The 26,792-nt window shown below is 34.3% G+C and overlaps 1 protein-coding gene across 16 annotated transcripts in view; it reads right to left on the bottom strand.

Annotated features, from left to right (window-relative positions):
- MYCBP2 (MYC binding protein 2) overlaps positions 1–26,792 on the bottom strand; it is a 309,994-nt gene that overhangs the window by 158,114 nt on the left and 125,088 nt on the right. For all 16 annotated transcript variants that reach the window (XM_053563137.1, XM_053563138.1, XM_053563143.1 and 13 more), the window contains 11 exons: positions 26,161–26,314; positions 22,355–22,527; positions 21,133–21,258; positions 20,907–21,034; positions 17,708–17,799; positions 15,663–15,797; positions 14,301–14,384; positions 12,938–13,034; positions 9,224–9,416; positions 8,461–8,735; positions 4,608–4,829 (listed from right to left, as the gene is read on the bottom strand). In XM_053563137.1, the coding sequence (XP_053419112.1) occupies positions 4,608–4,829; positions 8,461–8,735; positions 9,224–9,416; positions 12,938–13,034; positions 14,301–14,384; positions 15,663–15,797; positions 17,708–17,799; positions 20,907–21,034; positions 21,133–21,258; positions 22,355–22,527; positions 26,161–26,314 (1,679 nt within the window). The remainder of the gene's footprint in view (positions 1–4,607; positions 4,830–8,460; positions 8,736–9,223; positions 9,417–12,937; positions 13,035–14,300; positions 14,385–15,662; positions 15,798–17,707; positions 17,800–20,906; positions 21,035–21,132; positions 21,259–22,354; positions 22,528–26,160; positions 26,315–26,792) is intronic.

The raw sequence follows: 26,792 nt of genomic DNA, 5'->3' as shown, positions 1-26,792 counted from the left end.
ATTTGGAAGGCAGGAATGATAGAGTGTATTTATTTATGTCTACTTAATATTTCTAATTAGAATTGTAAAGATTAATACAAGAAGTTTCCCACACAAGGCAAAAAAAAAAAAAAAAAATTAGCACATTATTGGCCACTAACATTTTTTAAAAAGGTACTCTATTCACTAGTGGTGGAGAATGCAAGATAACATTAGCTTTCTAAATGGCATTTTGGCAATTTGTAACAAATCCTTAACATATTTTCCTTTACTTAAGAAATTTTTCCACCCCTTATGATTTATACTGGGAAAACCATTGTGAATATGCATGAAAGTATAGTTAAATATTCGGTAGCATTTTTAAAAATACTGAAATATTGTGACTGATCTAAATAAATACACATATATAAAGCATTGATAAAATCTATTATAACTGAAATAATAGAATGCCATAATATGAATTAAAAAGAGGATGGGAGTATGTATACTAACTAGGACATACAATCTTCATGAACTATTATTAATACAGACACACAAATACACAACTATCAATTATTAAAACTCGCTAAATATTAGTACTTAATTTACAATATTGTTGAAATTTACAAATTTTTAAATATATTTAAAAAAAATAACACTAAAGGGAATTCCAAAAGAAAAACACTAAATTATTTATATCTTTATCACCCCTGCATTATTTTCATTTCTCAGTATTCTTCAATCAATAGACTTCTGCATATGTGACTTACACAGTTTGTGTGTGTGTAGTTCTGATTTTAAAATTGTAAAACATTTCCTTGATACTAAATGTAAAGATACTTATTTGTAACAGCTGAATCATATTTGATCAAGTGTGATATACCCAAATTCAGCAGTTCCACTTAAGGATGAACAATTTAAGGCTAATATTTTATTAATGTTTCTAATTTTATTTTATTTTTTTTCAGACAGTTTCACTCTGTCATCCTAGGGTTGATTGCCATGGCATCATAACTACTCACAGCAACCTCAAACTCCTGGGCTCAAGCGATTCTCTTGCCTAGGCCTCCCAAGTATCTGGGACTACAGGCATCTGCCACAACGCCTGGCTATTTTTAGAGATGGAGTCTTGCTCTGGCTCAGGGTGGTCTAGAACTCCTGAGCTCAAGCAATCCACCCGCATCAACCTCCCAGAGTGCTAGGATTACAGGCGTGAGTCACTGTGCCCGGACCTCTAATTTTTTATTCTAATGAAATACACATACATCTTTAGTTTCCTAACTATTCCCTTAGAAAGTTTTCTGTGAAAATACTTATATCACATAATAGTGAATTGACAATTTATTTTCTAAAGGTATCTGCTAGCCTATAGACCCTAATTCGAGAGCTATATTTAGTTTTCTTATTTATACCTGCTTCAACCAGTATCTAATTAAAATCCCAGTAAATAGTAGGTATCATAGTAAATACTCACTAAAGTATTTCAATCTTTTAAGATAAAAGAAAATTATTATTTAGACTAATTATGTAATGCTATAAGGTTAGTATGTTTCCTCACAGTCTCACCAACATGGAAATTTATAAGAAAAATTCTTTTTTCTGACTTGTACAAATAAACTGAGAGTTCAATACTACTTTTATTTGCATTTACTTAATATTAAGGCTGAAATTTTTACCATGCTGAGTTACTCTAGCTTTATTATTTCTACTCAATCTTGTGAAAATATTATATTAACTCTGCAAATTTTCTTCCCATTTTGCTACTATTATTTTTTTTCTTCTATATATTATTGAAAAACAATTTTTTTTGAGACAGTTTCACTTTGTTGCCCTGGGTAGAGTGCTGTGGCATTGCAGTTCACAGCAACCTAGAACTCTTGGGCTCAAGGGATCCTCTTGCCTCAGTTCTTTTTTTTTTTTTTTAATTTTTAGTAGAAACAAGATCTCGCTCTTATTCAGGTTGGTCTCAAACTCATGAGCTTAAGCAATCCACTCGCCTTAACCTTCCAGAGTGCTAGGATTACAGGTGTGAATTATTGAAATTTTTATAATTTTTCTGTTGCTTTAGACAACAGAAAATTGTACTATATAATTAGGGTAACCATCCTATTTAATACTCATTACCTTGGCTAATGAGTTTTATGTATGTACTTAAATTTTCTCCATAGTGATATCTAAAAACCAGAAATAGTTATTAAATAATATTTCCCATGATTATTGTTTTCCAGTGCTCATTTTAACATACCAAAATGTTATTCAGAAGATGTTTTAAAAATCCTTTATTTCCTCATCATTCTATCTCATATATCTAAAATATATTAGCATATAAAATATTGTATGAATCTAACTTACTTTCAAATAGTTCATCAAAAAACATACATATCCACTGCATAACATTCAAAAATTCAAAAGAAAATGAGAGAAAAACCACTGTTCATTTTATAAGTAACTATAAGAATTAAAAAAAAATTTAGTTCTTTGCCATTTCTTAAATATATTTACCAATATAGGAGAGTAAGCACTGTGTTGTTATGATATATATGCATATACAATTAAGTTCAAGAACTCGTCCTAGGAAAAAGTGTTACATATCTCACTGCTGAATACCAATCACCATGGTCAACTCTGAAGTACTCCACTTGGGAGGTAATGTACCATTGCCAGCATCTAGCTCGCCTAGCTTCAAAGCAATTTTGGAACTCTTTTTCTGGAATGGCCATCAGACCTATACTCATATTACCCTTAATGTTCTGAATCTCATCAAAATGTCTTCCTTTTAATATTCCTTTATCTTCAGGTAAAGAAAAATTCACTGGGGGCCAGAGCAGGTGAGTAGGGAAGGTATTCCAATGTAGTTATTTGCTTACTAGCTAAAATCTCCCTCACAGACAGGGCCACGTGAGGTGGGGTGTTCCACGGTGTAAGAGCCACGAATTGTTGAAGAAAACTTCAGGTCATTTTCGCCTAACTTTTCACGCAGCCTTTTCAGCAAATTCCAAATAGTAAACTTGGTTAACTTTCCAGTTGTTACAAATTCATAACAAACAATCTCTCTGATATCTAAAAAAGTTAGCAACACAGTGTTGACTCTTGATATGGACTGAAAGAACTTTTTTGGTTGTCGAGAATTAGCTGATTTTCATTGCGCACCATGAAGCTTTGTTTTAGGGTCATACTTGGTACACTCATGTTTCATCGCCTATGATAACACCATCAAAACCAGTGTTCTGCCTCTCCAAAGGGTCTTGCCAAACTGCAACTCTCCTTTGCTTTTGTTCATTGGTGAGCTCCTTTGGGACCATTTTTGCACAAACCTTTCTCATGCCAAGATTTTCAGTTAAGTTTTCCTAAGTCTTCCTCTACTGATGCTTACTTAGTCTGCTATGCTCCTCATAGTTAGCTGATGATTCTGACACAAAACTTGATGAATTTTTGCAATTTTTCCTTAGTTCTGCTCATTACTGGCCACCCTGACTTCTTTTCATCATTGATGTTCTCTCCCCCTTCAGAAAAATGTTTAATCCATTTATATGCTCCCATTTTCTTCTTGGCATTATCCCTGTAAAGTTAGACTAGCATGTCCCTCATTTCACTTCCACTCTTGCCAAGTTTCACATGAAATTTAATATTCATGTGAAATTTAAATTCATGAAATTTAATATTCATAAATTAAATATTTAATTTAATATTAGAGCACTGCTCTAATTCAAGTCCTGGCATTGTTGCAATGGCACACAAAAACACACAGTAACTATAATGAACACCACTCAGCAAGATACCATATGCGTCAACACAATCAGCTATGAGACAGTGATATATGGGAAGGCTGTGAAACTTTAACGAGCTGTTTGTACAGTGCTGCTAGTGCAAGCACACGGTGGCAAGTTGGTGAACATAATTGTCAGACCTTGCATGTGTAGGTTTTCCTCTATAGTTCCTGGCTAACTCCCATAGCCCTTGTTACAGTCTTTTGTTATAATTCTGGGTGTATTACACCTCAGGAAACAGAATCTCTCTGACTTTCATCTATCCTGAGGCAGAACTCTAATCGTTCCCCATGTTTTGAGAGTGGGTAATAAGTCCTTATTCCAGAGAGGTTCCATCTCATATCCTGAAGGCTAATCACATTACCAAGTGGCTATGAGGACCAGTTTTGGAGAACTTCCTGGTAGCTAAACATGAGGAAGTTCCTGGAGGGTGGGCAGCCAGGAAGGGCGTGGAAGCTCCATACCTCTTCCCCCTTAGGTCTTACTCTATGCATCTCTTCATTGGCATCTTTGCAATGCCCTTTATCATAAACTAATAAACCTAAGTGTTTCCCTGAGTTCTGTGAACTGCTAACTGATCAAACCCAAAGAGGAGGTTGTGGGAGCCTCAACTTGAAGCCAGTCAGCCAGAATTTCCAGAGGCCTGGACTTATATGAGAATTGAATCAGAGGACACCCCAGCTGATGTCTGTTGCTTGGTGTATATGGGTAAAACCCACATACATTTGGTCACAGAAATCTGTGCTGATGATTGTTATAGTATGAGAACAGAGAGAAAAATGTGGCTTGGGGAGTTTTTCCCCAAACAAGTGCCAAACTAAATATACCTTCAATTCCAGGTGTATTGCCTCATTACAAAAGAGATTTCAGGGAAAGACCTACCTGGCTGAGTTTTTCCATATGTGCCACCAAAAGAGGAAAACGATGAACTAGTGCTGAGTCATTCTCTGTGCTAACTTGTTTCACAATTGATCGCAGTAGCACTTCTCCGTCATATGCAATAGGGAAGATGGAAGTCAGCTTCACAGAAGTGTGGCACAGAGCCGACATGACAGCTGCAAGGAGTCGGCTACTTGATGTCTTGAAGTTTGCTTCCTGGATATCCTTTAAAAGACAAAAACATGTACCACCACCCCTTACAAACATTGGATCAATATAATACAAGTTTCTAGATACATAATAGGTAAACAAGTTTTTTTTTGTTTGTTTTTTTAGAGATAGAGTCTCACTTTATAGCCCTCGATAGAGTGCTATGGTGTCACAGCTCACAGCAACCTCCAACTCCTGGGCTTAATCGATTCTCTTGCCTCCGCCTCCTGAATAAGTGGGACAATAGGCACCTGGCAGAACACCTGGCTATTTTTTTGTTGCAGTTTGGCCGGGGCGGGTTCAAACCTGCCACCCTTGGTATATGGAGCCAGTGCCCTACCCGCTGAGACACAGGTGCTGGCCAGGTAAACAAGTTTTTTAAATAAACCCAAATTTTCTGGGACTCAGTTATTTAAATGTCTTGTTATAGAATACTACTACATCAGTACTTTAAAACATAATGTTTAAATTACTATTCAATGAAAATAAAAACAGGAAAAATTAAGAAAAATCAGCCCCCTGTGCTCAAGTGAGAGCTGACATATTTACGTATCTTTCCCATCACTGTTTCAAAGTAAGATGCCCAAAAGGCCCCAGTTAGAATACAACAGTCATGTTTAATAAATGCTGAAACTATTTTTCTCACATAATAAACAGTACAAATTATAATTCTGTGCTACTACAAGTCACATTTAAGGTCACAAAATTATGTCATCATAGTCCATAGTTTATCCAAAAAAATTAGTAGCATACTTATAACATTTTATAATAAAATATAAAATAGTTAAGATATCCTAACTCACAAAAATAGTGTATATATTACTTAGTTCATCAAATATTTGTGTTACAAAGTCAAGCATAAAAACAAAGCATCATATGTTACATAAACTTTTCCTAAACCTAGTCTAGCAAAGGAAGAAAACAACCATATCAGACTTAGGAAGGCTGAGAATGAGAGAGCAGTTAATTTGTGTACTAATTCAAAGAATAATCTTGATCCTGGAAATTAAGGAGTAAAATACGCTGCCCTGCTACATGGATTCAAAGTTGTCCGGGATGCCCGCGTTGACAGTGAATTTGGGGGATATAGATAGGGTAGTTTGGACTTCTAGCACAATGTTGAATAGAAGTGGTGAGAATAGACGCCTTGTTTACAAAATTAGGGGAGCATTTAGTATTTCACTATTAAGTTGGATGTTAGCTATGGGTTTTCTGTAGATACATACCATTATCAAATTGAGAAAGTTTCCTCATATTCTAGACTTTGATGAAAGTTTTCATCATTGATTAACTGCTAATTTTGTCAAACCTTTTATCTGTAGCTATTAAGAGGAACATATGATTTGCCCTCCTTATTCAGTAAATATGATGAGTTACACTTGACTTTCAAATGTTAAACATAGTATTACCAAGATAAAATCCCACTTGGTCAAGATACATTTATTATTTATGTTAATGGATTTGATTTTTTTTTTTTTTTGAGACAGAGTCTCAAGCAGTCAACCTGGGTAGAGTGCCGTGGTATCATAGTTCAAAGCAACCTTCAACTCCTAGACTCAAGTGATTCTCCTGCCTCTGCCTCCCAAGCAGCTGGGACTACAGGCGCCTGCCACAACGCCCCGACTATTTTTTGTTGCAGCTATCACTGTTGTTTGGTGGGCCCAGGCTGGAATCGAACCCGCCAGCTTAGGTGTATGTGGCTGGCGCCCTAGCCACTTGAACCACAGGCGCCGAGCCGTTGGAATTTATTTGATAAGATTTTCCAGAACTGGATAATTATCTATAATTTTTTCTTATAATACCTTTGTTAGGTACTGGTATGAGAATAAGGCTAATCTCACAAAATTAGTTAGGAAGTTCTGCCTCCTATATGCCCCCCCCCCACCAATAATTGTAAAAAATTAAAATTATTTCTTTCTTAAATGTTTAAAAGAATTTATAAATGATAATACCTGAGCCTAGAATTTTGTGGGAAAAATTTTGATAATGAATACAGTTTTTTATAACGACATAAAGCAATTCAGATTTTTCTATTGCTTAGATCAGTTTTTGTTAAATTACATTTTTCAGGGAATCTGTCAACTTCTTTTAAAACTGTAAAATTCATCGGAATAAGGTTGTCCAAATTATTCTATTATTATTGTAAGTTGAATCAATAAATAAGTGATATTCACTATTTCATTTCTGATAAAGGGATTTTGTGGATTTTTTTTCTTTATTCTCTCTCAATCAGACTTGCTCAAAATTTATCAATTTTGTTTGTTTTTCAAAGAATCGATTTTTATCTTCATTAATTTTCTCTATTTTCTACTTCACTGATTTTTGTTCTTATTGTTTCCTCCTTTCTTTGGTTTTGGTTTGCTTTTCCTTCTGACTTCTTAAGGGAGAAGCTTAGATCATTGACTTCTCTCCTAGCATAATCATTTAAGGGTATAAAAGTTTCTAAACAATGCTTTTAGATACATCCCACAAATACTGTTGTAAGATTTTTTTATCTTTCTATGCAAAATATTTTTAAATTTCTTTTATGATTTCTTTGATCCAGCAGTTACTTAGAAGTACTGTCTATTTTCTCAATATTTGGTATTTTTCTCTGCAGATTTTGCTATTGATTTCTAATTTTATTTTAGTCTGAAAACATACTCTTTAAGATTTTAATCATCTGAAATTTACTAAGACCTAGTTTATGCCCTAGTATATAATTTATCTTGGTCAGCATTTCATGTGTACTTGTATTCTGCAGGTTCATATTCTGTTTTTGTAAGATCAATTAGATCAAGGCAAATAGTGTTAAAATGTGTTCTATTCATTACTGAAAGAAAAGCATTGAAGCCTCCAACTAGTAAAGTTAATTTGTCGATTCTCTCTGTAGTTCTATCAATGTTTGGTCCCAGACGTTGTTTTGGTTTTTGGTTTGAGACAAGGGCACACTCTGTCACCAGGCTGGAGTGCAGTGGCATCACCATGGTTCACTGAAACCTTAAACTCAAGTAAGTGATCCTCTTCCCTTAGCCTCTGAAGCAGCTGCAACCACAGTCATGCGCCACCATGCCTGGCTAGTTTTCTAGATATTTTTTGTAGAGATGGGGGTCTCATTATTTTGCCCAGGCTGGTTGGTCTCGAACTCCTGGCCTGAAGCGATCCTCCTCCCTCAGGCTCCCAAAGTGCTAGGCTTACAGGCATGAGCCACTGTGCCCAGCCAACCAATCACAAGTACTACAGATTTGGTGCCCACACATTTAGGAAGGTTATGGTTTCCTCAGGAATGTGTGCTGACACGCACATTCAGTCAGCTCTCTCTCCTCGCTGTTCTGGATGAAGTGAGAGCTGGCAGGGGTGTTGTCCTTGCTCTCACATTCTCACTACTGCTCTTGCCCTCTTGCTCGTACATTCACTTAGTCAGAGATTCAAAGAGTGAACCAGTAGCTGCAAAACCTGTCTGCCAGTTTTATAATTAAAAAAGGATAAAGCAAACAGAGAACAAAATACCTTTTTAAACCTTGATCATGTAAGTCACATATACCAAATGACTTCCGAATTTATCTTTTATAAAAGCTAATAAGATACAGGCAACTACAATCATTTTCTTAAAGAATATTAAGCAATATGTCAGATTTTCAACTAACATTTTACGAATTTAAATTACCTGATCCAAACAATTCAGCAGATCACAAAGGCACGCCCACTGTAAGGCAGGAGTTGGGTAGAAAGAATGAAAACAGGCAGTGAAAGTATTATGACACTCCTGTAGGACAGCTTCCAGGAGACTCAAGGGTTGACTGAGATATCCTTGAGGATCATTATCCAACTTTACCATGCAGTGATCAACTCCTTCTGATAAAATTTTTCTTAACAAAGTTCTAGTTTTTCCAATACATTCTGCTAATTTGCTAGTTTCTTCTACAACTGCTTTGCCTGTAGCTTTGAAGAAAAAAAAAAACAGATTGCTAAGTGAGTAAAACTTGAAATCAATATGATCCAATCATTTCCTATATAGCTAAAAATCACAAGTATTCATAACCTAGAATAATAATGAAACAACTTAGAGATTATTCTAAATACAGTCTAAAATGATTTCTTTTTTAAAATCTAAATGGAAAAAACTCTTGGTTTTAGCATTTAAGTTCTAATCAATTATTCAAAACATTTCTATTTGACAGAATTCTTTAAAATAACACTTATTAGAGTATTTAATTTTAACCTACTATGACTTTTTGTTATCAGAAAGATATATAATCTAGTTTATTCTCTATAAACAAATACATAGCATCACAGGAAGCTTTCTCCTTCATTTTAGAAACAGCTTAAATAAAGGTAACTGGGGATCTTAAACTCTTGTCTATCTCTATGGAGAGCTTTTCAATGTCTCAAATGTTTTCTCTCTAGTCATTTCAAAAAATGCATCATACCTGACACTGGGTAAATTTCACAGGTATAGACACGCAATAACCTCAGACAACAGGTACCAACAAAGCGCAGTCTCTCTAAATCTAGAAGGGTAGCTGTGAACTGGAAACCTTTTAATCCTCTGAGTTCTTCAACTCCTAAGACTAAGGTCGTCCAGCTCCAGTGAAGAATACTCAACAACGACTCAAAACATTCCTAATCCAGAATATGAAAAAACAGGCAACAATTAGTTCAAGTGATACCATAATTTGAATCAAATGGAAAGAAAATGACATGTAATTCAAAACTTTATCCTGAACTGTTTTATTGTGTTTTGGGAGCCCAAATAACAGACACTCTTATAGTTCACTTATTAAATTACCATTAAAAGTATCTTTGAAGTACGTTACAAAAAAGGTAAAGTGGTTAAGCATTTCTAAAAACAACATTCTTCAATATTTATCTATTTAAAAATATATACTTCTAAGTTTCCCCAGTACTAGTCTATCTAGTATATCAATAAAGGGAAAAAAATGAAAAATACTTATAAATACACATTTGCATTAAAGGAAAATTAAGCTCTGTATAGTTACTGTAGTAAAAAAAATAAGCATTTTTGTATTAGATAACAGTGACAGTATTAAATAACTTATTTTATGTCTACATATTAAAATTTATAATATAATACAAACTATAGCCAATTATTGTAAAATTGACTAGAAAATACTAAAAGATTCTTATTTGGATTTTTTAAAATTCTGAAATATGAGTTAAATGTGGTAGACTTTTTTGAAGATTTCATCATGCTTCATGATGACAGATACTACATTAATCACAAAGCAGGACATGTGATTCCCACCTCTGGTCTTAGTTAATACCAGAAATGAGAGTTTGTGGTAAAACCTTTTAAAAGAAATGACTGAATAAGTTTCTTCGATAAAGATTACAGTAACCTAATGACCACAAAACCACCTAGGTCTTAGACATAAACACAAAGGGGTTACCAAAGATCCTTATGTGGATCAAAAGAAAACAAATTCATAAGGCAGGCATGGTGGCTCACGCCTGTAATCCTAGCACTCTGGGAAGACCAGGTGGGTGAGCTCATGAGTCGAGACCAGCATGAGCAAAAGCGAGATCCCCGTCTTTACTAAAAATAGAAAAACTTGGGCAGAAGGATCACTTGCACCCAAGAGTTGGAGGTTACTGTGAGCTATGACACCAAGGCACTCTACCCCAGAGTGACAGCTTTAAAAAAAAAGATAACAAATTCGTCATAACACTAAAAGGATGCTAAACAGCCTCTGTTGTTATAGTCTCTTACTTAAAGTCACAGCTTCTGCAAACTGGCTCCTTTCCACCTGAATCATGTATGTAAATACACAAGTAATCAAAGACAACCTGTGTATAAATTCGCATGAAGCAAAATGTAACAGTAAAAAATGAGAAACAAACTACTTCTTTGATAAGAATAGAGTTGAATAGATTAAAATCATTCTATGGAGATACTATACAAACAAAAAATATTAAGAAAGAGCCAAAAGTATTGACAGTGAAGGATGTCCACGCTGTATACAACAAAAATTTTTAAAATGGTAAAACTACAAGCATTATTTAAAAAAAAGAATGTTATATGGAATATTGTATATGTAATACATACTAATACATTTATTTGCATATAAAATTGTTTTGAAAGGATGTACACAAACAATGTAAACAGTATAGTGTTAACAGAGGAATGGGGAAAAATCTTTAATATGTGTTGCATTTTATTTCTATTGGACAGAGGTGCCTTAGATAATATATATAAAATCATGTTCGCTGAAGTATAATTTACCTGTAGTAAAATCCATTCTTTTTATGTGTAGAGTTCTATAAATTTTCATAAACACATACAGCCAGGTAACCAGTAGCACAATCAACACATAAAACATCTTCACCACCCCAGAAAGTCCCCTCATGTTCCTCTGTAATCAACTTGCCCCACTATCTCCAACCCCTCACAACACCGATGTTTTCTATGCCTAGTTTTGCCCCTCTGGAATGTCATAAGAATGGACTAGTACAGTATGTAGACTTTCAAGTCTGATAAAATCAAATTCAAAATGTCATACTACCTCATGGTATGAAAGGATTATGATCATGTTGATATTCCTTTTTCTTGTAATCGAGCCCATTGCATAAGGCCTGTTTTTTTTTAATTTTCAAAACTGAGCTTTTTTCCCTGTTGCCCTTATAGTAAGTTATTTACCCTTCTAGAATAAAATTTCAGATGTTATTATAGCTATTTACATTATAGTCCTTTCCCCCACTAGACTATAAGCTATAGCATTGACTGTCTAGTGGAGTCAATGCCGATGACAACACTGATAAGATTATTTCTGATTATGTTATAAAACAAGGTACAGAGGGAAAAAGAAGAATTGAGTGAACTTTACTCTTCGAATTAGACATCTACTTTTATTGAAGAATCAAAAAGGATGTAAGATATAGAGGATCCAAGAACTAGGATGTCTTCTAGCCAGGTAGAAATTCTAGTGGAACTTCCACTACGCCAATATTTTTACCCAGATTGCCATTGGTTTTTTGTCAGAGCTTGCTAAAAACCTTGAGTAAACTTGAAGTAGTCTTCCTAATACTGTTTTTCTTACAACCCTGTTATTTTTGGTGCACAATTTTATTGAACACAAAGTTTTTCAGAATACATGTATCACACAGTAACAGAAAGAGCTCTGGAAGGTAAGGACTTAATATATTTTATGGTATTTACCCAAAAAGTCTGATATGTATTTGTAATCATTAATCTTCATGGAGTTAAACACAAGAAATGTAAGAAATCTATGTTTTAAATAAATAATCAAATAATAGTACTGACTTCAATGCTTTTAACATACTTACTAAAATCTCCCGGAATAAAAATGCCTTCTGCTCCTGGGGCCCATTTTCTTTAATATACTTTCAGTACAGTTTTATCCTACTCTACCCCATTCCTACCATGAACATGTATTAATTTTGTGGTTTTAAAAAATAAATTTAACATGTACAAAAAAATATCCTTCCCATGCATTTTACCAATATTAGAAACTACTGGCTACATTAACAAGTCACACTCATGGAGTGCTTTGCACTTCTAAAATGATTTTATACATCTTATCTCATCAGAAATTCATAACAATGCTATGATACAATTTATTTGGATAACTTGGGTAAGAATTCTCAAATAATGAATGAAGAGCCAGAACTTAACCCAGACTTCTTGAGTGGACATACTAAGATCTTTCACCTACATCATGATAACTTTCCATTCTGCACTGGTAACCACAAAAGCAGAATGGGGATGGCAAATGGGTCAATCAAGTTCCTACTTAGATTTGCTACTCTTCTACTTAGTTCCTCAAGTATTAAAACATTTTGGAGGCCAACACTATCCTTAACTTTTCCTTCACTTCCAATCCCTTCAACATATGCATTCATATTAAGACCTGTTAGAAAAACCACCACTTATTTCAGAAACAGCAAGGTCAATTCATCTGGGCATGCTAAAATCATAAGCAACATTTCTCCATTGTTCTGTTATTCAAAGTATGCACGATCTTTGGCCTAGAACATAAATGCTAACACAAAACCAAATCTGAGTTTATGAAGTCATGCTGAGATAAAGAGAACAACTAAACTCTAAACTTCAAAATGAAACTGTGCCCTGAATATCAAAGCTGAAATTTATAAAAATGGCTTACCACTGAGACAGTTCTTGCAAAAGATCTCTTTAAAATGTGTACAGGCTCACTGGTTTGCTGCTTGCCTTTGGAAGCACCGCCATCGCTGGTTGGAAGTCTTAAGGTAGGAGACATACAGAATGTTATGTTGAAAATCCAATCACATTTTTCTTTTTAAAATATGCATTTCTATAATAGCAAAATAAATTATACTTTTAAATTTTTTTTACCAAGTAAAATGCCAGTGTGGGGCTTTTAAAAATATTTTCCCAATGCTAAACAAAGTTTTACAATGTGAGAGCACTGCCTTTAAATCCCATTTTTGTAAGACTGAGCAGTAGAGGTTTTCTCCTCTTCCTGGAGAATGTATATAAGAGTAATTATATAATAATCTCTAATAACAAAGCTATTATTAAATGATGCTACTATTAAAAAGTCATTCAACCAGTGTCCAATACAACTTGTTATGTTCATAAAAGCTATGTGTTATAAACAACAGTAGACTGCATACTATATAAAAAACAAACAAAAATCCCTTGGGAAAAATGACGTTTATAACATCTAGGTTTATTAAACCTTTACCAGAAAGGAAGATAGGAGAGACAGAGAATTACTATTCTACAGGTAGGTATTTCCTTTTTTATTACTTAAAGTAAGAATTTATTTAGTTCAATTGCAATCAGTGTAACCTGGCTTATTGTACCCTCAATGAATCCCCAACAATAAAAAAAAAAAAAGAATTTATTTAGTTATCTAGTTTATTTAGTTAAGGTTTATATCTATTAGAATTTTTATTCTAAAGCTACTGCCTGCAGTAGTCTAGAAATAAAGACACACACATGACCATATACCTCCCCATATGTGAAGCATTTAAAATTCTTAAATGTTAAAAAGATAATAAATATCATTTGAACAAATTATATTTCAATTAAAAGTGGAAATTTATCAACAGCAAAGGGTTTTCTAATTCATTCATTCTTATACAAGAAATATAAGACTACAGTATGTCAACCTTATATCTATAGACACCTTCTTGAGCTAATTTCATTTTTCTAAGACAAATTTTATTAGTCTATGCCATTCTGAAATTGGTACAGAAACAGATTAAACATTTTTATTAAAATATTGTTTTTGACACACTAAAGGTAATCTGAGTATTAGGCAAAGTTCAAAATTAAGCCTGATATAGAAAATGTTTAAAAATATACAAAACATCAACCAAATTCAATGTTTTTGTTAAATGTAGTTACATTTCTACCAATATATTATAATTTGTTGACTGCTTCAAGTAATTTTTCCCTATTATCCTGTATATTTTGCAATGATTTACATCTTTATAGCAAGAGAATACACCATATTAATTAAGTATAGATATGCTAAATACCTGTATAATAATTGCGGTATCTGACCAGCATTAACATCTGTACCATTATTTGACTTCTTTGAACTCTTAAACTGAAAAACAACCCTAAGAAGAGAAAAAAAATAGCAATGATACCAAAGACAACATGATCGAAGATTCGTCAAAGGAAATAAGGAATTTAACAATTTTATTTTCAAATTTTATGTTGATAAAAATGATTCATTCTTTAAAGTAAAAAATAAATGCAAAAACGTCCTGATTTTAGTTCTGGCTCTGAATGGCTTACTCAGAAAAATGAAGAAACAGAACTTAATCAGGACTCTTAGGTGAGTAGCTGTCCAACCTATCCAGCCCTCCCAAATATTTCAGGTTTAACCAGAGCAGTAAACTTTTAACAAAGATTTCCACTTACAAACAGTAAAAAATCTACTTGACTAGAAGTCTCAAAGTGCTCAAGATTGAATGAACTGTCTGTGAAAATCATACAGTCCAGGGTGAAAGAAGACTCCTAAGTTTTAGCATACAATCTCAGAGTAAGCTGAAAGGGGTAAGTACAGTAACAGATCTAATTTTCCTACTGCAGTATCCTTGAATATTCAAAAACATGAATTCACCTCATAAATCAGTCTCTTCCTTTTTTACTCAGTTTGCTATGAAGTAAACTAAACTGAAATATACTCTTATATAAGTTCTACTTAATTCAAATAATTTATGTTCACAAGTAATAAAGAATAAACAAAATTTCATTTACAAACGATAGTCCTTTCAAATACATAAATCAGAACAGAGCATAAAGAATACTGGATTTAGATCAACAGATTCCAGGTCCAGATTTTGTTCTGCCACAAGGTAACCATGACTTTAAGCAAATCATTTCACCTTTTTACTTCTCTAGTGTACGGAGAAGTAAAAAATAAATAAAATGGGGCTAATAAACTCTAAAGCACACCATATACTAAAATTATTTTTAACAAAATTTCCCCTGCTCTTCATCTTCTTATCACTGAAGCTTTACAATATAAATAGTTTCCATATGCATTGTCAAATTCATTAGCAATTATCTACTTCTTTTTTAAGGTCTCAAACTTCTCACTATCCTTTCACCTTCCTCTTTATCATTTCTAATTTGGTAATAATGCTTTTATAAAATTTAATGCCCACAAACACAAGTCAAACAGCATAGTACAATAGTCTTACTGTCGCTCTGTCCTATCTAGACCTTTATGTAGCATGAGTTTACATGTATTTCATTTTTGGCACTTACACTACACTCTAGAATTACAAAGCTTTTTATCATATTACAGAAATGATACGAGCTTTCAAAACAATATTCCACTAGCAAAAATGAGAGTTGCTTAAGTATTACTTGAATGTTTCACTTACCCATCATCTGTGGTAATAGATGCTTGTCCATGAGACCCACAGTCACTGCTGGGTCCTGACACTCGGGCCCATGCCACATACCACCAACCAGCTTGCAGGAGAACTGGCTCATCAAACATCATTGCATATTTTTCTCTGAGAAAAATCAGTGAGTCATAGACAATGCCTTTGTACTTCCCTGTTACATATATTTATTTTTTTTTTAATTCCTTACAAACAAAAACGTGAAATTAATTGTATTGTAAGGTTCATGTCAAACAATATTAAAAGCCATCTTTGAAAAAGTCTGGACTAGAACACAAGTTATTTGTGGTATGGTGCCAGAATTACATTTCTTCACCTTGAATTCTGCAACAAGTTATAAAACTTTCATATTAAAATAAGACAAAATGTTTTAAATAGGTCTGAAATATACAAATTTTGCTAGAAATGTAGATAGGAACTTTAGTTTTAAAGTTCACTTACTCATTTCAAATATTTTGAGAGATAGCATGTTAAGAAAACAGCTCTGGAGTCAGGAGGCCTGGGTTCAAGGCCCAGCTTTGTGACTTGCTAGCTGGTGACCTTGGGCAAGTTACTATACCCTCTCTGTACCGCAGGTGCTTCTCTGAAAATTTGGATGAAAATAATGTCTATCTCACAGAGTTGCTCTGAGAAATGAACTAATTCAGGTAAAGTGTTTGGAGTCTGTCTCACAGTAACTACACAAAAAACGATTATTAGTTTAGGAGGTGAGAGAAGACATGTATTTAAAGGGTATCTGCTAAAGGACATAAGCAAGTTACAAAGTTCTAGGTAATGGAGTGGAAGAAATGTGTATCAGCCATTGCAGGAATTGAAGAAAAAATACAGGACATTTAAGGAAGGGGAAGAATGTCATGAAGGGATCAGCAGAAGTATGAAATTATAAAAGAAGGTCAGGAAATGACAAGGTGTCCCGTTCCACTACTGCTTGTTACAGATATAAAAAGAACAGTAAGTAGAAACTCAAAAAAGACACTGTGATAAATTACGGAAGTCCTTTAACACTCCTAAGGCCTTAGGAATCTGGATTTTGCGAGTAAGCAAATGAAGAAAATCAGATGATTCTCTGTAAATGAAACGATATTCTATATTTTGACTCATAATCACATGCTAAAAACGGTAAATAATAATGGCATTTTAAGGCTTTGTTGGAAATTAACCAATTAACTTTCCTGAAATTTCTCCTCATGTTTATTTGTATGGAGATTGAAGATTACTGAAAAATATCTTGTGATATTGGATCATGCTGAAGGTGAAGAAATTTTGACTTTCAGAAGACAACATTTTCGTTAGATTTACTCTTTTGTTCTTAAAAGTATACATCTGGTACAAGCAAAACCAGTATCTTACTACCACCCTTATTTCAGGAAAAGCCTACAAGTACTCCACAAGGTTTTCATAACATAGTTACTACAGGGAATACAAATCAGGGAATCTTGATCATAGTACAACGTTGACGTAATTATTAGGATTACACAGGGGACTGATAAAATCTAAGCCTCCACCTACGTAATGAACTTTTATAAACAAACATACTGCTTCTGTTAATTCCCAAGAGGTTTCAATAAAGATAGTCACCTTCTAAAGTGGGTTATTATCAACCATATATTACTAGCATAATGTCAGAATATGAAAGTAATCTGAATTATGGTCCAGTCTAATTATTTGACACTAATTATTTATTACCTATAGTATTATGGAAGAATTATAAATAATTCCATCAATCACTAGAAAAGTAGCATACTGGGTGTTATCTAAGAGATCCATGAAAAGTTTGCAATAAATGTGTATATTTTCAATTTTACCTTAAATATTGAAACATTCAAATTAATGTTGAGAAATAAAATTATGAAGGATGCTATTAGTTTTAGTGCAGTATTGTTAAAAGTGATAATACATAATTTAATTTCTCAAGCATCTGATCTTTTCTGATATTTAAAACTCCTCTAAATTATGTTTATTCATGCATAATGAATTTCAAGTACGCAAGGATTACACTGAATAATGAGCATATCATTTACCTCGCAGCACAGTCGTAAGCCAGCACATCAGTCTCTGCAAGAAGGTCTCCATCAGTTTCATGATCTCCTCCATCGGGACCCAACTCAAACAACTAAGGAAAGGAGGAGAGCATATTTTCCATTATTCAGCTACGGAGATCTGCTGATTCATGCATGTATACTTTTGTGTGTGTCCAATCAATATATGCTATGTCCAGTACAGTAAGTGGACTGTACCACAAGTAAAAAATCAGAATACCTGCTTTTTAAAATATTAAATGAAATATACAAACATACAAATTTAAATTAAGAAATATATGCAATGTTTTAGGGTCTTTATTAGGCTGTTTTCCTAATTTATGTATTTATCTATTTATATCAAATGTTCTAAATAGCTCTATATAAAATGTTTGTAACTGACATAAATATCTGAAGGAAGTGAGAGAACTTGACCCAAAAATTTTACCTAAGAGAGTTTCTAAGTGAGGTAGAATCTTGCTTCACCACTTATTAGCTGTAAAATCCTGGGACCCAGTTTCTTCCTTCATAAAAGGAGAATGGATACTAACAGTTCCTACTTCACAGTACATGTGAAAGTTAAACATTACCTGTAGAACACAGAAGAATATCCAGCAAAAGCTAGAAAAATATTAGCTAAATATAGAAAGAGGACTAATAGAAGATAAGAATCCTTAAAAAGAATAGGGTAGCTGGACGCTGTGGTGGGCGCCTGTTGTCCCAGGTACTCGGGAGACTTGAGGCAAAAGGATAGCCTGTGCCCAGGAGTTTAAGGGCTATGATGCCACGGCACTCTGCTGAGGGTGAGAGAGTGAGACTCTATCTTAGAAAACAAATAATACGAATAATAATAAGGAACAAAAAGAGCTCAATGTAACATGACTGAGAAAAGGACAGATGAAGATCATGAAAATGTGGTTTAAAAAAGAGGGGAAGACCCTCTGGATGAGGGAAAAGCAGTAAAGATATAAAGTAGGAACAGGTTACAAGAGAGGTAGATAAAACATTAAAATTCATTAAAATTTACTGGCCAGGGATTGTGCTAGATATCTCAGTTTTTCAATCATATGCTAACAACTTGGAAATCTGTCTCCAGTCCAGATCTTATTTTCTTTCCTTTTTTTTTTTTTTTTGCAGTTTTTTTATTTTTGGCCAGGGCTGGGTTTGAACCCGCCACTTCCAGCATATGGGGCCGGCACCCTACTCCTTTGAGCCACAGGCACCACCGCCAGATCTTATTTTCAACAGCCACTGGATCCCTTTAGGACATTCAGTCTCACTAACTCTAAACTTATTCATTTCTCCTTCCTCTCCCCTTCCCTCCTCTGATGGCACTTTCATTCACCTAGTCACTCAGATAAAAAAGCTGAAATGATCCTTTTTCCATATTTCTCTATTATCACTGCATCTATTCTATTGCTGGTATTATAGCTTGTCAATTAAATCCTATTCCCTATTGCTGTCTGGAATACTTTAATAACAATTTTATTTGATTCTCCCCTAACCCATATTCTACAAAGTTGAGGGGTTTTGCTTTTGTTTCATGACCCTTAGTGCTCTTATAAAAATGAACATCTAAACAGAATACTTTCTTAATCCAAAATTGTTCACTAGTTTCTCATCTCCTTCTCCTTAGCATGATATAAAGGCCTTTAATGGTTTGCTCCTATAATATTATACCAAAAAGGTCTACTATGGTGTTCATTATTCTTTTTACAAAAGCAAAAATATAGAAAAACCCTCTCAGGGCCAGAAAAAAACGTATCCTCCTGATAAGCTTATTAGACATTGTCAACTAGAACTGTGTAACACGTTGAGTTTGCTTCCCTATCTTGAAGATGAATCAAGACCATCCTACAAAAACCATTCTGAAGCAGCTGCACTGAAATGAGCCAAAGACTAAAACTTTCTTATTATCAACATAAACATGCTACAGGTGTTCATGATCAGGATTCTGGGCCCCCGTCATGTAACTATAGGAGCTTTCAATGTTGGCTTTGTTCATTCTTGTATTTCCTGTATGTTTTAGCATACATATTCCAATTATAACCATAAATAAGCAAGTATTTCTTAAATTTTGTCAGCTCTGGTTAAGCTCTATGGGTTGTTTCCTTAGAAACCAACATCAGAAAAAGTTTTAACACATTAACATCATTTTTATATACTACTGAGATACTAAGAAAATATTTGCTGAACAAATGATAATCAATTGAGAATTTTTTTGTGAAACCTGCTATTGAAATTTAGGTGCAAACTGTAGTTTTCTCTTTTACTTTAAGAGCAAAATCAGATACACTTCAGATGCACTGAAGATACACTTTCTTATGGATAACGGCCAGCCCTCTGCGGATGAGTAGGTGCTGTGAACATATGACCACTATTTTCAATGCACCTCCTGGATGGACTCCACCTCTGAACAACATTTCTCACTTCATCCCTGGTCTTTAACTCCTGACAGCTTTAGATAGCATGTAATGATGCCTGTTCATATAGTATTTGGCACTAAAAATGCTAAAAAAAAACTTTTAGCTACATCAAAATGTCTCCTTCTTGTCATTAAAATAACTATAAAAAAGTACCAATATAAAAGGTTCTGGTGTTTCCAGACGATTAGGAAGTTCAGCACTGAGATACAGACTTTTTTTAGTCTTACATTATTTTTGTTTTTTAATTTTTTTTTTTTTCAGCTTGCTTGTTTATCATTCTTCTTCGTTTGAACTACTCTTTTTTTGTTGTTGTTGTTCATTTTCTTTCTTCTTTTTTTCAATGCTTCCTCTGGCAATGCTCTGTCCCGTTGCCTCCCCAGTAGCTGGGATTACAGATGCCCACCATAACGTCTGGCTGTTTTTGATGTTAGTAGAGACGGGGTCTTGCTCTGGCTCACTGCTGGTCATACTGTTCTCGAACCTTTGAGCTCAGGCAATCCACCTGCCTTGGCCTCCCACAGCGCTGGGACTACAGACGTGAGCCACCACGCCCGGCCTAGTCTTACATTATTAAAAAATTATTTGGTTTTTATTTCCTCCATTCTCATTGACTTCTAATTTTTCAATAACTCATTTAGCATTACTGCATTAGATTTCAGCAACATTTTCTCTATCCCTTTTTAAAAGTCAGAAAAAGCATCAAATAATAAAATAATAAACTAAGTCAAAACAAACATCTTCAAATAAAAAAGAGCAACAGTATCAATGAACTTTACCTTAATTTTAGCAGTATATTCTCCTCTACCTCCAAACAGACCAAGACCACCAAGTAAAATGTCAGTGTCAGCACTGAAACGTATAGCTTCTACTGAATGGGCAGAGTAACCCCAACCCCCACCATGACCTAAAAGATATAAACAACAGCCTATGTTTTAAAATATCCATATACATGTTAGTTATAAACATAAGATAGCATTTCCCAAAAAACTGAAGTATACATACTTTCAAATCTGTTTACTATGCTATAATCTTCTTTGGAATAAACCTTCATTACTGCTTGAGTCTCCTCCTCTGTACTTGCAACACCCATCTTTAAGTCCTGCATAGTTGCCAAGGTATCAAGACAACCTAAACAACAAACAAAATTCAACTCCTTGAAATTATAACTTCCTATAACATTGACAATATTAAATTAGTATTTAGTACAGGAGATTTAGTATAGGGGATAAATTAAAATAAGTAAGTAAACTCTGAATGTGCTCAATAAATTTACTTTAAGCTTCATTATATCTTTCCATGGAAGAGTTCTTACAACCAATAAAACGTCTCCTTTGCCAGAGCAATTATTATATTTTAAAGTAAGCTATCTGACAATGTTTTACGCAAAACTGAAACTCTGAGAAGTTGGAATCATTTAATCTTTGAGTCCTTAAAAGCTTCTTCCTTTTATAAAACCCTTCTAATTAATTTGATTCTGAAAGTACTATCTGAGGAAGACACATTAATCTGATATAACCCTAATCAATGCTCATTTTGGATATTCACAATGGTTATCAAATAAAATTTGAGAGAAAAGAAAAAGGAATTTCATTTATGACTTAGTAATTACACTTAGAAGTATGATTTCACATCTGTAAATGTTGAGCATACATAAACATTTTTAATGATCATTTTTAAAAGTAATAAATTACATAGCTATGTGGATTGATACAAAATTTCCAGCAACAAAATAAATATATTGCAAAAGTGCTACCTAATGAATGAAGTTGATGTATGGAAAACTTTGCTATGTAAGAAGAGACAGAAGTAGTATATAAAATTCATATGATGTTTAATAAAATTCATTCTAAAATAATGTTTATAAATTAAGTATCATGATTATACATTTGAATATTTGATCTACATCTCTAAAAGTTTATACATTCAGGTTAAGCAAAACCATTATTTTTAAGGCTCTACTACTAAGAAAGTTATATTTAAAGACTGCCTTTGTATTTGAGCATACATAAATCTTTCACGATGTTGGTCCTAGTCTTAATGTAGTATTTTCTGTAAAATAAGCTTCTTGAAAGATTAAACTTATTGTACACCTTGCAGATCATTATCATTATTGTTTAACAAACATGACAGAATGACAATAAATTTAAATACTTAAAAAACCCCACCAATCCTCAGCATACTACACATTAATGTAAATTAACTATACACCTAAGAGCAACCCCACCTAGAATGTGCAAAGCTGCATGAGATCGGGTGGTGAGAGCCCTCGATCCTGTTGGCAGAGCAAGTTCAGGACTCAGGATACTACATCTGGACTGCATATCCGCTGCAGAGGGAAGTCTGGCATCAGCAACCACTGCATTGTAACACCACAGTTCTCTGGTATTTGGGCGAAACCTTTTTAAAAAAATTACGGTACATGAACATGTAGTTTTTTTATTTTTATTTTTATTAAATCATAGCTGTGTACATTGATATATTCATGGGGCATCATTCACTAGCTTCACAGACCGTTTACCAAGTTTCACATACACCCTTGTAAGATGCACCGCTGGTGTAATCCCATCTAACATGTAGTTTTGTTTAAAAAAATTTCTGAAATACAACTGATACAAAGAGAATAAATAATACAGTCAGCTTAAAGAAGATAAAATGTAGCTCATAATTTCCATATCTAAGGTAAACATACTAATAATCTATATCACTACAAATGTGAACAGAATAGTAATGCAGATTATAATACCTCATTAGGAATATAGCATCTAACTGTACCCTTAAAAATTTGATGTGTACATATAGACATGAAACTTCTTACAACAAACCCCCAAAGGACAGTTGAAGCATACATCTGAGACAAAACTGTACAGAGGTAGGGACAAGCAATGTAACAGCAAAAATGGGCAAAAGACATGGAATGCTATTTTCAGAAAAGAAACACAAATAGAATGGCTATAGATGGTCTATCCATGACTGAACAGGAAAGCACCAATAAAAGATGTAAAGAATCCACAATGTCTTCCTGTCATTATTCCGTTTCTCTTATTCTTTCATAACAAAATCCTCAAAAAGCTTCCTCCACCTCCTAACCTCTTTTAGGGGTTAAGGGGATGGGGGTGGGTAGCTGTTGTTTAATGAATTAGAGTTCTGGTTTTACAAGATGTAAAAGTTCTGGACAACTACTGCACAATAATATAAATATACTTAACACCACTGACTATACACTTTAAAATTGTTAAGATGGTAAATTTTATGTTGTATTTTCTGATCACAATTAAACATTCTTAAAATTGTTTTTATGAAGCACTTACAGCAGTATTTGGCACATATAAATTATATGACAGTACCTTCTACAATTAGTAGCATTAATACTGCCTTATTGCTTTTGGGAAGTCCTGTAAATCTAATTGTAGTTTCTTTGATTATTCCTTTTTCTCTGGTTGCTTTAAGATTTACTCTTTGTCTTTATTATTCTACAATTTCACTACAATAGCTCTTGATTATGGATAAAGGAAATACATAGTTTCCATTAACTGTGGATTAATAGTTTTTTTTTTTCTATAGAGATAGGGTCTTATATTTACTCAGGCTTTTTTTAATATAAAAAGTAAAATACATGCATTTTAAAAGATATCAAAGATGCTTTGATATCTTGCAAGATATCAAGATATGTATGCAAGAAATACAAACCATGCTTAATACTTGTGATCCATAGAGAAAGTTAGTGGGATTTGGCATGGGGGAAGAAAAAGATCTGAAGAATGACCATCCTTTTCCCTATATGTAGTTTTGCTTTGCTTTTTAAAAAAATAACACAAATTCATGTGTTGAGTGAATTTTTAAGTGGGAAATAAAATCACTATTCTTAACTTTTATCTGCTATCTACACATACGAGTAGTCCCCAAGTTACAAACATTGAACTTAAGTCCAACTTAGATTAACAAACAGAGGCTATTACAGGTAATAGGTAAATATACCTGTTCTAACTTACATACAAATTCAACTTAAGAACAAACCTACAGAACCTATCTCATTTGTAACCAAGAGGCTGCCTGTAATAAATTTCTGATTATTCAGGAAAATTAGCTTCTAAAGAATACAAAAGTAAGATGAGTAGGCCAAAGAAAAGTCAAAGTTAACTGTCCTTCAACTTTAGTTAGTGCTGGATCTGCAATGTCTGTGATGGCTGTACAATGCTCAAGTACCCTACTGAAAAACACAAAGGACACAAAGCCTCCAGAAGTCATGAAACTGATCCTGATTTAAAGGAAAATACCTCCACCTGTTTACCAAAATATTCTTTAATCTCTGTTTTGAAACAATGGAGAAAATGATCAAGGCACTGACAACCAATGGTGTTTAAGATCATCTCAAATGGGTGCTCTCACTTCCACCACTGTGAGAAAGATAGGGTTCAATTAGTGGATATCATACTTTGGAATTTAAGACCCCTGGGAAATGGCTCGAGTTCATCTAGTAATTACTGTTAGAACCTGATTATATTTTTATTGCTAACAGTGAACATATCCAGAAACAAATTTCATACAACCAATTTTTTTTTTTTTTTTGTAGAGACAGAGTCTCACTTTATGGCCCTCTGTAGAGTGCCGTGGCCTCACACAGCTCACAGCAACCTCCAACTCCTGGGCTTAAGCAATTCTCTTGCCTCAGCCTCCCGAGCAGCTGGGACTACAGGCGCCCGCCACAACGCCCGGCTATTTTTTGGTTGCAGTTTGGCCGGGGCCGGGTTTGAACCCACCACCCTCGGTATATGGGGCCGGCGCCTTACCGACTGAGCCACAGGCGCCGCCCATACAACCCATTTTTTAAGAACTATAAACAAACCATCCATTTACGCCTAAGTCCAAACCAGGGCTTGCTCGCTGGTAACCAAGTATCTTATACATTGACTTGAAAGCAGCACATAATCGCAGACAATTCTATCTTTACACCTACTCTCCTTTCTATCCCACTGTGACCATTTTGACTTTGGTTCTTAGTACCTTGTACTTCATAAGAATGACTACAAAAGACCACTCATGTGTGGTCTCTTGTTATTTTATCTACCCTGTGCAATGCTGCCAGAGGGATCTAAAAGCACTACTCAACCCAATTCTGGCCTCTAGCTATTCTCATGAAACCCCCAAATAAGAAGAGTAAGCTTGTCAGCAAGTAGGGAAGCCTTGAGATTTCTTCACTCTGAATGCAGGCCTCACGATTAAGCTGTTTCAGAACAAGGAGGAAATCATCAAGGAGTGCGCAAAGCATTTAAGATCATATGTCCCAAGACTTGGCTGGCTGATAGAAATGCAAGTAGGCATGGGCATTATAAGGAAGACAGAGAAAATGTCTCCTCCCTCTCCTCACTCAAGACACTTCAGCCTTTCAACTCACCAGAATTCCTGCCTACTAAGGGTGGACACAAGAGGACAGACAAAAGCATTCAGCTGGCTCAGCCGCTCTAATGGTGGGGCACACCTTCTGTTAGTATCCAAAGCTAGAAATGCCAAGAAAGATAACTTTTTTTCTCATTTGTATATAAAAGTACCACAATATATTTTAAACAAACACAGTATAATTTCTTTTTTCACTCTCATGTACCTTTCTGTGTCTCTATATTTTTATAGTTTCCAAAGTTTATATTAGCCCTACATATTTTTCTACCAATATGGTTATTTTGTTATGGATATTCCTATAAGCAGGCTCAATTATCTTCTTTTTTCTGTATTATTTTGGGCATCATTTCTTCTATATAGTTGGTAATAACTAGATATTCATGGGAACAAGAAGTAGAAGGAACTCCATACAATATAAATAGGATTGCTGATAGACTAAAATAATAAACGGTAGAACTCTTGAAAGTAAAACTAATAAGATCCCTATCAATCACTACAATAGAAAAGTAGTTACTGGTTAAACAGGAGAGTTCTCATGTGTTGAAAAGTTTGCTTGCAGAAGAATTCTACATTACCACAAGACATAATTTGATCAAAACTTATTTATAACTCTATTTTAGAAGCAGAGAGGCTTACCTCCAAATTACATCATATACAGGATCAAGACAAACACCAAATCCTTGCAGATCCTCTTGTTCTGAGTCATTAAAAGTTTTACAACTCCCATCCACTTTATTTATCAGAAGACACTTAAACGGAGGAGGTTCTGATAAAGAAGCAGGTACCAAGCCTTGGAGAAAAATACTTATATGTAATTTTAATATGTATTACCCTTATATATTCTCCTAAACCCATTAAGTATTGTCTCCATTTCCTAGATAAAGAAGCTGATACTTAGGACTAAAACCTTAGCATACACACATCTACAACACACATTTCTTTCTTTTTTTTTTTTTTTTTTTTTGTAGAGACAGAGTCTCACTTTATGGCCCTCGGTAGAGTGCTGTGGCCTCACACAGCTCACAGCAACCTCCAACTCCTGGGCTTAAGTGATTCTCTTGCCTCAGCCTCCCGAGTAGCTGGGACTACAGGCGCCCGCCACAACACCAGGCTATTTTTTGGTTGCAGTTTGGCTGGGGCCGGGTTTGAACCCGCCACCCTCGGTATATGGGGCCGGCGCCTTACCGACTGAGCCACAGGCGCCGCCCTACAACACACATTTCTTTTCTTTTTTTTTTTTTTTTTATTTATTTATTTATTTATTTTTT

The sequence above is a fragment of the Nycticebus coucang genome, chromosome 15 (genome assembly GCF_027406575.1).
Source record: "Nycticebus coucang isolate mNycCou1 chromosome 15, mNycCou1.pri, whole genome shotgun sequence".
Taxonomy (NCBI): Eukaryota; Metazoa; Chordata; class Mammalia; order Primates; family Lorisidae; genus Nycticebus; species Nycticebus coucang.
This window is presented reverse-complemented; position numbering and strand designations above follow the sequence as displayed.